This window comes from Choloepus didactylus, chromosome 1 (assembly GCF_015220235.1).
Source record: "Choloepus didactylus isolate mChoDid1 chromosome 1, mChoDid1.pri, whole genome shotgun sequence".
Lineage (NCBI taxonomy): Eukaryota > Metazoa > Chordata > Mammalia > Pilosa > Megalonychidae > Choloepus > Choloepus didactylus.
Window position 1 is genome coordinate 243,701,138 of NC_051307.1, and position 13,156 is coordinate 243,714,293.

The following is a 13,156-nucleotide window of genomic DNA, read 5'->3' on the forward strand; positions in this document are numbered from 1 at the left end:
GCAGCAAACCTGGCAGACGCCAGACACGCTGGGACAGGAATCCACAGGTGGACACTGGAAATGGGCTGGCGTGGCTGGGAGGGCAGAGGGTGCTCAGCTGGGACAGCTGGGCTACAGTTCTGGCTCCGCCACTGCCTCCCGGAGAGACCCTGCCCAAGGTCCCCCACATGGGACAAAGTAACCTCTAAATTCCCTTCTGGGCTGGACCTTGTTCGTTGCTAACTTGAGGAGCTGCTGGTCAAGTGAAGGAAATAGCAGTTGTACACTTGTGGTTAAGATCACTCTGGAACTGGGCAGCTTCGATTCAAATTCTACCTGTCTCTTAAGAGTTGAACAAGCCCTTGAACCTCTCTATGCCTCAATTTTTTTTTTATCTGTGAAATGGAAATAACAGGATAATGCTATCTATCACATATGCCTATTGTGAGAGTTAAATGAGTTTATATATACATATAATGCCACTTGCAGCAATGCACTACAGAAGTTTTCACACTACAGGAGTATTCACTCTCATTATTATTGCTGTTGTTACGAGGTGGTACTAGGAACAGAACCATGCACCCAGGTAAAGGGGAAAAAAAAAAGTTACAGAGTCAAGCAGGGGAAAGCCCTCAGCTGCAAAACAACGGGTGAGCCTCTCAGCTGACAAAGTTAGTCAGGGAGAGTGGAAAGCAAATGGATGCTGGAGTCGGGCACATCCAAGTTCAAATCCCAACTCCAAGACTGTTGAACTACATGACCTTTGGTAAAGCATCGCCCCAGAGCCTCAGTTTTTTTCCATCTGAAATAGGTGGAGCATAATCAACTGATCTCACCACACTGGTCTTCCTGATAAACTCACTCCTGCCTCAGGGCCTTTGCACTTGTTATTCCCTCTATTCTTATCATGCCCTTCCCCAGACCCTGATGTCTTCAGGTCTCTGCTCAGAAGTCCCATCCTCAGCGTGGCCACCCACAACCACGCTACCTGCCCACTTGATGACGGGAGCACCCAACTCCAGTTGTTTCCAGGCACTGTCAAATGTCCCCTGGGGTGGGGGGAGGGCTCTCACTCCCGGTTGAGTACCACGGACCACGGCTCTAACTCTTTACCTTGCTGTATTTTTCTTGATAATAACAGTCGCATTACCTAATATTAACCTTGTGCACAGTAGATGCTCAAAAAATATTTGAATATACTGATGAAATGCAAGTGACTGGCATGTAGAAGGTGCTCATTAAAGAGTTCTCTTCCCTAGCTAATCCATCCCTAATAGTTTCTCAGCTAAGAAGCAAAGGGCTTTAGGAGCGTGTAGGGCCCGGTAGGAGGCTAAACGCAGGTACATGGTTAGCTTCCCTTCCACATCCCTCCTGCCTCTCAGGCTGGGGTGTCCTAGCATCCAAGGAGTGGGACGGAAGGTCGCGAGGCTTGCCGAGGCCTCTGGCCCTCACCTGGCCTGCCGCCTTCCCAGGGACGCCAGATCATGACTCACCGTCTGGCCGCTCCATCTGCAGGGCCAGCGCAGGGCCCGGAGGACCAGAAGAGCTCACACCACCCAGGGCAGGAGCTCCTGCAGAGTCCCACATGTGATATGTCTTCATGGACAAAACCCTCGCAAAGCAAGACTTGTTCTGCCAGGACAGGCCCTCAACAGCTTAAGAAGCCCTGTGATGAAGCTTCTACAAAGGGAATTATTTTGTAGGGAAAGGATGAGGCTCAGGAAAGCTGAAATGAGGACAAAGAACGAGATAACCTCCAGCATGCTGAAGCCTGTGAGTCAATTCTCCCTCGCCATTAGGAGGATGTCCAGGGCCCCAGCTTTGGGTTTGGAAGACCTGGGCTCAAATCCTGGGCTCCACCCCTTCCTATCCTTATGCCCTTGGGCAAGTTATTCCTTCCCTGAGCTTCATCTATACAGTAGGGATAACAAGGATGATGACAACAATAATAATGCCTACTTAATGGTAATATATAAAATAGAGCATTTATCTATCACTTGCTGTGTGCTAAGGATGATTCCAAGCCTCTACAGTGCATTAGCTCATTGAATCCTCACAACAACCTGTGAGGTAGGTACTATTATTATCTCCATTTTACAGACGGGGAAGCTGAAGACAAAAAGTCCTACCGTTTGCCCACAGCACTGCTGGTAAGGGGCAGAGCCAAAATTCCAACGCAGGTAGTCCGGCCCCAAAGTCCAAGCACTTAGCAGTGTGCCTGGCACTTAGTAAGCACTCTGTAAATGAGACTCCAGCTCATTAGAGATGGTGGGTTTTTTAAACTGGAATCCCCTATTCTTCATCCACATGGAAAAGGGCAGTAATACAAGTCTAGCAATCCAGAAGGCAGCCAGGGCTAATAGTCTGTCCTCAGCTCTGGCCTCAGAACTGTATGATCATCCCAGCCAGGCCACAACAGACGGGGGGATCCTGGGCAAATGCCTCTTAGGTGCCTCAGTTTCCCCTCTGGAAAACAGGGTGCAAGGATGAGACGGGATGATGGATGGCAGGGGACACGCCCTACCCACACTGCAGAGTTATCGTCATCCCCATTGTTACAATCGCCAAGCTGTCAGGGACAGATTTCTGGTAGGGTCGGGGCACGGGCCCCTCGGCACGTCCCTCCTGCCAGACGGGCAGGCTCTGGGCGGGTTGCAAGGGCAGTCCGGCTAGGACTCTGCTGATGATGGATGTGTCTTCCCCAGACGGATCGAGGAAACTCAGCCAAGTCATGTGCCCGGAGCTCCTCCGAAGCTGTTACTGGGCGTTGCCCAACTGGGCCATTTAATATTGATGTTTGTTTAACCAGGAAATGAACTCCGCAGTTGACGGCAGTGTCCAGGGACAGACTTCTGGGAACAGGGTTCCTCCCAGGAGTGTGGGGAGTGGGGGGTCCCAGGGCCTCTGCTATCGCTTGTCTCAGACAGAGGCTGTGGGCTGTTAACACCCGGTGGCCCCTCAGCCCTCGGCCCAGGAAGCTTATTGCCTCGGTTCCTCAGGGCTGCCTCCCCAGGCCCCAGGCCAACTTGCTGGTTCAATACTCCGCTATTCTGAGAGCAGGGCAGGTTGAGAGGTTAGTCCTTCTTTCAAGGAACCTCACAGCTAAACGATAGGTCGCAGAAAGAGTCAGGGATCCTTGTCCTCTGTCTCCATGCCTCGGTTTCCCCAACTATAAACTGCGGATGCTTAGCATCCTTCTGGAGTAGCAGTTCTCAACGTGTGGCCGGAGAACCCCTGGGGTTCCCTGGGATCCTTTCAGGGTGTCTGTGAGGCCCTCCCTTTTCCAACTACATATTGAGCTTGAATTTCCTTCACATAGTCGAGCAAAACAACGATTCCAACAGACTGAATGCAGAAGCAGACCGAGAACCCAGCTGTTTTTTGTCAAACCAGACATTGAAGATATATGCAAAAATGTAAAACCAATGCCACTCTTCTTGCTAATTTTATTTTGTTTGGGGAAAATAGAGGTTTTTTTTTTTTAAATAACAAAATGATATTTATGTTATCATGCAATGGTTTTATTATTTTTAAATGAATTTTAATAGATACAAGTTTTAACATTTTCTCAGTTCTACCTTCTAGTGTGATAAATACTGATAGATGTATTTCATATTACCAAAAAACTCTTTGGAGTCCTCAATTACTTTTGAGATAGTGGAGGGGTCTGAGACCAAAAACTTTGAAAAGGGCTGTTTTAGAGGATGTCAAAAAGACCATGTAGGATTGTAGACACAAAATTTCTTCATAACTAGCAAGGAGCTACATAAAGCCATAGCGAGGTGCATGGTATTTTCATCCTCGTATTATTGTTATTGTTCTATTACTAGCACTAGCATTGCACAAGGCTCTCTCGCAGCCTCTTGAGAAGCAGAACTGTGAACCCCAGTCTTAACGGCCTGTCCATCGGGACGGCCCCTGGAATGTCCAAGGGCCATGTAATCTTTCTCCACGGTGTCCTGTCTGCGGAAGAGGAAGGAACAAGCCCCCTCTTTCATCACATCTCCCCACTTGAGGGCCTCTTGGCACTTAAATCTGCTCAGCCTTGGAACAACAGCCTCTTTCTTTCCACCCTTGTCCACCCCACCCACCCCCCCCAGCCCCAGGTCCCCGAGGTCTCAGCGTCTGGCTCAGTTTTCTGTCACCCCTTGAACTCAGAACCACTCTGCCCCTGAAATTGCAGGCTTCTGTTTTCCCATCCTAGACCTAAGCTCCCCATCCCCCTCCCTGCCCCCGACTACACTTGCCTGTGAACACCACGAGCTCCACTCTTTCACCCACCCCCGTCCATCCGGTTCCGTGGTGACCACATTCTGCATCGCTCACATCCTCCAGGGGCTCCCCAGAGCTCAGAAGGAGACCCTCTGAGTGCAAACCAGCCCAAAGACCCTTTCCGGTCACCTCCACTGTATTCTTTCATGCCATATGGAACTAAACTTTATACCTTAAATTCATCCTACTTTTTTCCCATCTACGGGCTTTCTTTGGTCTTGCAGTTCCCTGCACCCAGAACTCCCCCACAGTCCCAATAACCGCCTGTTTCTAGGTTACATGCTAAATTTGAGGGGTTGGAGGGAGAGGGAAGAACATCAAGGAAGGTACCTCCCATGCCCCAAATTTGCCAGATTCCTCAGCCACACAGCTGCTCTAAAAAAAAAGAGGAAAAAACAACCACCAAAGCATTCATATCTAGAGAGACAGAGGAAGTTACCTTCCATGAATGTTTGGAGCACTGGGGAAGTCTTTATAATGTTTTCAGTGTTTTCAGGTTCCCTGGGAGTGGAAGTGCTGGAGATCCAATATTTGGGACCTCTTCTGAGACTATATTCTGAAGTCGCATCTGGAGAAGGGAGAGTCCTCAGGAAGCCAAACATGCAGGTAGCACCAGACTCCAGGAGGACCCTGTCTGGGAAGCTCCTCTGGCACCACGGCCACAGGCATCGCCCTTTCTCTCAGTCTTGAGATCAGGATTTCCAGCACAGCCTTCAATGGCTGCTTGAAAACTCAGAGACAGGAGCACTAAGTACTACTTCTCCTTCAAGGCTCAGCTCAACCTCACCTCCTCCTGGAAGCCTCCCTGATTGCACTGGCTCCTAAGACCTGGAACTCGAACACTGCTCATCCTTCACCTCACACAGCTGAGAGCTCACTCTGGGGATGCGTCACAACTGTTCCATTTCATGGGCTGCCTTTGTTTGCTTTTTTTCTTCTTTTTTTTTCATTGTGGGGTATAACATTCAGAAAAGTACATAAAACATAAAATATACAGTTTAAAAACCACAGCCACAGATGTCACCCTCTTCCTCAGTCTTGAGATCAAGATTTCTAGCACAGCCTTCAACGGCTGCTTGGAAATTCAGAGACAGGAGTGGCTCATTTTTTTATTCCAGTTGTTTCTTGGGCTCCCTGTGGCAGGGAGGGGACCAGGATGGGGAGGGAAGGAGAGTACACCACTCACCGGGACAAGGAAGGACACATGGCAGAAGCAAACAGAGGCCCCCACTGGCTTCTCCAAAACCAAGCAGTGAGTTGGCTTCCAGACTCATGCTGACTCCCTGCCTTATTCTCATTCCTGAAGACAGACTGGTGTGAGCCTGGGTTCAGTCTGCTTCTCAGAACACTCTTAATTTTGGAAAGAATCTTTGGTCTTCTGAATCTTCTGGCTGAAGTTTGTAATAAATTAACAGACACAGCATATTGTCTTAGAAAGCCCTGAATGAGGTGTCAGGAGACCTGATACTACTTCTGGCTATGCCTCCAACTTGTTGAACAACCCCAAGCAGATGACGGCCCCTTTACGAGCTCGAGTTTTCCTTCCTATAAAACAAGATGGTCTCTAAATGCCCCTTCAGCTCTCTCATCTAGAATCCCAAGAAAGCAGCTTGATAGTGACTGGCAAGCTCCCATTGTGTGACAGCAAAGAAGAGCCATGTGTTGCCAGTATACCACATCCAAGATGCAGTTTTCCTGTCCTCACCATCTTACCCTGGTTCAAGAAAGGGCCAGCCATGATCTCAAAAAGCCAGCCAATAGGGGGATTCCACACTTTTCTCCTATCTATTCTTCCCTCCTGTAAACCCTCCTTTTCCTCTCCACTTAACTAAGTCCTACTTCTCCTTCAAGGCTCAGTTCAACCTCACCTCCTCCTGGAAGCCTCCCTGATTACACTGGCTCCTAAGACCTGGAACTCGAACACTGTTCATCCTTCACCTCACACAGCTGAGAGCTCACTCTGGGGTTGCATCACAACTGTTCCATCTCATGGGCAGCCTTGATTTGCTTTTTTTTCTTTTCTTTTTCTTTTTTTTTTCATTGTGGGATATAACATTCAGAAAAGTACATAAAACATAAAATGTTCAGTTTAAAAATTACCATATGAGTAGCTTTTTCATTCTCTAATTTGCCACTTACTATGCAAAGTAAATTATACTGAGCCAAAAAAATATTCTTACTTTACTAAACTGTCATGCATTTAAGTCTTGTTTTCGTTACTTATGCAGGAACCGAGTCTAATGCATTCATTCACTTATTAGTTTATTCAGAGATATTTATTGAATAATTTTTTAGATGCCAGATAGTGAGAACAGCAACCTGAGGGAGACAAACATAGCCCCTGCTCTCCTGGAGTTAATCTGATGGGGAAAGGCAAACAATATGCAAGTAAACAAAAAAGAAAGAATATCATTATGGCTTGAGATAAGTATAAGGAAGAAAATTAACAGAAGTCCTCCAACACAGAACAGCAGGGGATCAGGGCAGCCTCTCTGAGGAGGTGACATTTCACTTGAGACCTGGAGCCAGCTACGCAAAGGAAGCGTTTCAGGTGGAAGAAACTGCACGTGCAAAGGCCCTGGGGTGGGTTTAAAGAACAGAAAGAACTCCTTTTTGTATCCTTCATGATGCCTAGTCAAAGGCCTGGGTGTCTATTAGTTAACCCATGATTACGACACAGCAATAGAAGATGAAATGCCAAGGATTCAGCTCTTACAAATCCAGGGCCAATGGCTAGGAAAATAGACATAAAGGAAGCAGGCTGGGAGGATGGGAAGATGACGAGCTCAGTTTAGGATGTGTTGAGTATGAGGTGTCTGTGGCTCTGTGGCACTTCTAAGAAGGACCCCAAAGGGCAGCTGTGAGTTTCAGTGTGGGGCTCCAGAGAGGGGTCAGGCAGAAGTTCAGCTCTATGAATATCATCTGTGTAGAGCTGGCAGCTGGCCTGGAATGGGTCGCCTGAGGCTGGGAGGCGGGGGGCAGCAGTCAGTCTTTGGGAAATGCCTAATGTGGAGGAGGAGACAGAGCTGGACGAGGACACTGCCAGCAAAGCCAAGGAGTTCCCAAGGAGAGCTCAAAGTGAGGCTCAGGGGCTGAGTAAGTTGGGGCCTGAAGCAGACAGTGTGGGGAAGCCCTCATCAGTAGACGGAAGCCCGGATCATGGAGGCTGAAGATTCTGCAGCATGCATGACAGCTGCAAAGGAGGCAGATGGGTGGAGAAGACTTGACTAGGTTTGTGGGCTGAGGAAAGACCTGAAGATCCTCTCTAGCCCCTCCTCTTTCTACTTTCCCCCTCCCTCTCTTTGCTTCAACCACACTGACCTTCTGTTACTGCAACCTGCAGCTTGTCCTCGCCCCAGGGCCTTTGCAGCTGCCTGGAATGCCCTGTTCCTAGATCTTCACGTGACTTGTGACTTGTTCCCTCACACTATTTGGCTCCCTGCGCAAATGTTTTCTCCTCATTACAAAGGCCTTCCCTGACCTCCCAGCCTAAAGTATCCTCCCTCTCCTGGCTCCAGGAGTTCTCCACCCCCATCCCCATCACTATGCTTTTTGTTTTGTTTTGTTCTTGTAGCACTTATCAAGACCTAAATCCCCCTTATGAGTGTTCTGGCTTATTGTTCTCTTGCTCTGGCATGTAAACTCCACCAGGGCAGGGAGCTGGTCTGATTGTCTCAGAAATGTGCTCGGCACATAGCAGGCACTCAGTACATACTTGTTAAAAAAGCAAATTTATGTGGAAACAAGAGTGGGGCTGGGGGAGTAACTTAGTGAAGACAGAGAGAGAAGAGACGTGGACAGGGGAGGGAGTTCACATTAGAAAGGAGCCGAGGACGTTTTCCAAGAATGAGCAGAATGGGGTTGCAGCCAGAGGAAGTTGACAAAGGTTTAGAACCGCCTCCCCAGGGACTAGGAGAGGTGAGACTGCAGCCAATCCAATGTGATGGCCACACGACTTGGTTCAGAAGCCTGTGGCATGGAGAAAGCACACAAAGGTTTTAACCCAGTCTGGGGACTGCCCCCAGTGCTCAAGTGAATGATCAAGCTGGGGCTGCAGATGCAAGGAACAATATAAGGCCCTGTCCCTGGGCCCAGGCCTCCAGGTCAGCCAGAAAGCTCCAGCCCAGGCTGACTGGACCTGGGGCAGGAGCAGAGGTCTCGGGAAGGGCAAGGCATGTGGTCTCAGCTGTGGAAGATGTGACCTGCGTGGGCAAGGAACCAGGACGGGCGTCATGACCAGAAAGGTCTATTCCAAGAAGAAGGCAGGGAAACGTGGCCAGGAGACTCAGGCGAGGGAGGGGCTCCCTGGGAGGGGCCGCAGGCTCCTGGGCTGGTCTCCGGGGAGCTGGTATTTCGCTTGAAAATCCCCCATCAGTCTGCAAATAGGGCTCATTGTCAGGGAGGGCCCAGGAGCCAGCCAGCCTTTGAATGTCTCTCGTTCTGGACTAGATCTATTTTTAAGCCCTTTTTGCTTTCCTTTTATTTTTTTCCCTCCCCTCTTTCCTTCAGCCTACACACTCTTTGTGTGCCTATGTGTGGGGGAGCAGGAGAGGTCAGACGCGTGGGTGGACCGGTTGGGTTCGGCTTCCTGTCCAGCTCCAGAAACCGCTCCCCTCCTGGCTTGGTTACCCCGAAACATCTGGGAAGGGTGGGGCTCACTGCCCACCCCTAATCATTCCTCCGAGGCTCCTAGGGGGCGATTCCACTAATTCCCCACACCTTCCCCAGGTTGGTGCTTTTGAGAAGATGGGAAATTTAGCTCCCACTCCCCAGAGGATGTGAGTGAGGCACAGAGAGCAGGGGTCCTTGCCTTAAGGAGAAAAAGAATCTTCAGACAACTGTGGAGGACAAAAGAATAAGAAGTCAAAGATACTCCCGCCCTTCAACTAAATTTCTACAGGTAAAAAAAAGGAGCTGGAAAAGATCACAAACTCTTGAAATCTCCCTTTGATTCTGCTCAGTAATTTTGGAATGCTGAGTGTGTACACTTTACCAGCCCCTCAGGGGTTCAACCTAGCAGCAGATACTAAAAGGAAAAAAAAAATGTGCTTGCTCTTTGATCTGCCGATCTCCTTCTGGGTATCTACCCTAGAGAAAATCGTCACTGCAAGGCTGTTGGTAAAGCAAAAAAGTCAGAAACACTGTAAATGTCCCTTAGCAGGGGGATGGCTAAATAAACTACAACACTTCCATAAAACAGAATATGATGCAGCAGTTAAAAAAAAATAACCTGGAGCCCTATGAACCAATGTGGGAAAATCTCTTAAGATATGGTTGAAAGAACCCAACCAAGTTACCCCATGATCCTTATAGTCTGATATACTTTATGAAAAAATAACAACTCCGCCAACAATACAACCAATTTTTCACTCATCATTGCATATGTAGGTGAATGCAGGGAAAACATTCTGAAAGGATGCACACCAAACTGCATACCAGTTTCCTCTCAAGGGGACAGCGATTAGGAACAAGTGCCCAAGAGGAGTTAACCCTTACTTATAATGATTTAATACTTTACAAGGAGATCTATTAGAGCATGACTTGTGCAATTAAAATTTAATTTTTACTTGGAATACAGACCGTTAGCTTTATATCAACGTTAAATTTCTTGAACTGATGACTGCACTTAAGATGGTTACGTGAGTATACTTATTCTTAGGAAATGTACATGGAAATATTCAGAGTTTAAGGAACATGATGCGTGCAACGTGCTCTTAAATATTCAGAAGACAGACAGACAGAAAGAAAGATAGATGATAGATAGATACAAACGTACATACATGGGTGGATGGATGGGTGGACGGGTGGAAGGATGGATGGATGGATGGATGGGTGGAAGGATGGATGGGTGGATGGATGGAAAGGTGGGTGGATGGATGGATGGGTGGGTGGATAGAACGTACACCACACAAGCCTCATAAAGATGCATGAGGGGGTAGAAGGTCAGGGATGCTCAATTCCCACTTTGAAGATGAGAAGGTTGGGATCCATATAATGAACCGGCCTGCACCCAAGCCAATGGAGTCCAGAGCTGCACACCTCTCATTCTGCTCCTAGAATCATGGGTTGCTCCTGTCTTTGACCCTGGCTCTCTCCACAGACCCCACCCCCAGCTGACCACTGCCTCTGCCTGGCTCCGGCCCCAGCAGGACACATCTAAGACCCCTCATCCCAGGCAGGAGCTGCCTCAGTTCCAGGACCCCTGACAATGTCACTGTTGAGCCCTGTGTGACCTTGTGACTTCGGGTAAGCTGCTTTCCCGTTCTGGCCAGGCTCTCACCTAACAGCTCTGACCTTTGCATGTTCTTTTCCCATGTGTCACACATTGTTCTAAGTCTCCTTAGACTTATTTGCTCTCATAACTGTTCTGAAGGAGGTTCTGCTATTGTTATCCCGGTTTCACAGAAGGGGAAACTGAGGAACAGAGAGGTCAAGCAGGTTGTCCAGGTCACTCAGCTAGCAAGGTTTGAACCTCTTACTGCCTACACTACCCTGCTTCCTGCAAGTTCCCTATTCCTGGGGGTGTCCAAGCAGCGAGCTGGAGACCCAAAGGCTGGGAAGCTGACCTAGAAGACCACCCAAGCCCTGGACCCTAGGACTTCACCCTGACTTCTCCCACGCCCCTTCTGCCTCCCAGATTCAGACGCAGTAGGTCATTATTAGCCCCCCTACAATGTGCCTGGCACATCACATCTAGGTTTTCTTCCAACCTTCCCACAGCCCGGCAGTTACTATGAATGCCCCATTTTAGAAATGGGGAAACTGAGGCCCCTTGCAGAGATGTGCCAGCAAGAATGCAGCTACAGAAGGAAATGTAGGTGGTCCCAGAGAAAGGTTTAAACAAGAGAACTCGGAGACCGTGGTAGGAGACCATTATGGGGTGGGGGTGCCCTCTGGTGCAAAAAGTCACATGTAGGAGGTATCACAGCTCCCCCAAACTCCTTCAGATCTCCCAGAGCTGGTACCCAGGCCCAACTCCCAGCTTCTGAGGGGGACGAATCCCTGATGGCAACCATCCCTTTCTGCTTCTAGATTCCAGGACTCCAGGCATGCCCAGAAAAGCCCACACCAGCTCCAAATGGGCAGTGCTAACTCAAGGCTCCCCTCCCTTCCCCCCACAGGAAACCAGGAATTCCTTCTTGGGAGGGAGGGGTGGAGTAGAGCGATAAGAGAAGACCGCCCAAGCACTGCAGTGAAAAACAAACCAACGACACTGGACTTGGAGCCAGCCAGGCCTGGGTTTGAGTCCAAACCCCACCAGTCGAGAGCAGTGTGACCTTGGGCAAGTGACTTAGCCTCTCTGAACCTCTGTGTCCTCCGTGGTAAAAAGGGACAATGGCACCTACTGTGAAGTTGTTGTAAGGAGTCAGACATAACCAAAATGGACGCTCTGAGGAGGGGGCCCAGCAGAGAGCAGGTGCTCATCTTGTCTAGAGAGGAAGACACAGGGACATGAGGAAAAGAGAAAAGAGTATGGGGGAAGGGTTGAAGCAGGAGACAGAGGGAGAAGGAAATGAGAAGGAAAGGAAAGGAGAAGAGGAGGAGCCAGTGTAGTTTATTCTACCCCTCTTCGGTGGCACATAACTTTATGAAAATGCTGGAGAGATACATGAATTTTTAAAAGAAATTAAGTGCATGAAAACAAAATGAAAGGCATCACCATTTATCAAATGCTTGGTAAGTGCCGGGCACTTCTGCTAAGTGATTCCACATTCAGCAGTCTTCTTTAATCAATGTGACAAACTGCCTGAAGGGATGTTTGTCATGTAGGTAGGCTGTGGTTCCCTGTCTCCCCAGCTCCTCTCTGACTGACAGGAGAGGGGCCCAGAAGATGGGAAGGGGAGAACTTCAAGCAGGCCTCAACCTTCCCAGTCTGTCACCCCTGCAGCAGGGGGGTCTCCTGTGGTCTAAACCCCCAGCCCCATCACCCTGTGATGTTTCCCGGGTGATGCCACGTGCCAGCTTCATGACTCTGGACCCCTTCTTCACTTCTCTAACCTGCTCTGCAAATGTAAACTGTGGGAAACAATTCCCAGCTTGAAGAACAGTTGTGTGAATGGACTAAGATCATGGAAACGAATGGAAGTGAAGCTGGGCTCTTCATGAGAACATGCATATATTATCATTGCCATTATTTTGTGGTTAACTCTTTATAGTCACATAATCTTTTTAGTTTCTGTGTTTTTGGGGGGGTCCAAAGGGGTGATGCACTGGTGACCAGCAAGAAGGCCTGGTTCTTCAGTGGGAGTTGGGCCCCAACTCACCATCCAACTCCAGACAAATAATGCCCCTTTTACCAGCCCCATCCCCTCACGGGATTAATGAGTGGTAAGGGGAAACCAGCTTTCATTCTAAAACTCTGTTTCCACTTAACAAAGCTCAGTTATATCCCTTAACTCATCTCACATTCAGGATGATTCCCACTTTATAGAGGAGGAAACTGAAGCCTAGGAAATCCAGGTCTGTCTTGAATCAAATCAGACAGCTCCATTCCACTTCTTCCCCAGGGACTCTGGAAAACCCCAGACATCCTCAGGCGCAGGAGGACGTGTTCCTAAGGCTGCAGCCCCAGCTGCTGGGGGACTCAGCCTCTGTATCTGGCTCGTGGCCAGCTGTTTGCATCAAGAGTGAGTGAAGCAGACCCTTTACTTCCTTTCTCTATCCCTCACACCTCTGACCTCCACATCCCACCAGCCCCCCACCCGGAGAGGCTGCCCTACCTTGGGGGTGAGGCTAGGGTCTCTTGGAGCACTTTCTTCTTCCTCCGAGCTTCCTCGCTCTTCATCTGACGTGAGGTCCTCTTTGGGGGCTGCCGATGAGATGGGGCAGACCTTGTATGGTTCTGTGTAGGCGCTGCGGTCAGAGCAGGGGAGAGAGAGGGTTAGAACTCCTTGTCCAGCTAAGG

General features: G+C 49.1%; 1 protein-coding gene across 2 annotated transcripts in view; it reads right to left on the bottom strand.

Annotated features, from left to right (window-relative positions):
• The window catches only part of FGD5 (FYVE, RhoGEF and PH domain containing 5), a 148,510-nt gene that overhangs the window by 61,133 nt on the left and 74,221 nt on the right, over positions 1-13,156 (bottom strand). For both annotated transcript variants that reach the window (XM_037802593.1, XM_037802591.1), the window contains exon 3: positions 12,972-13,104. In XM_037802593.1, the coding sequence (XP_037658521.1) occupies positions 12,972-13,104 (133 nt within the window). The remainder of the gene's footprint in view (positions 1-12,971; positions 13,105-13,156) is intronic.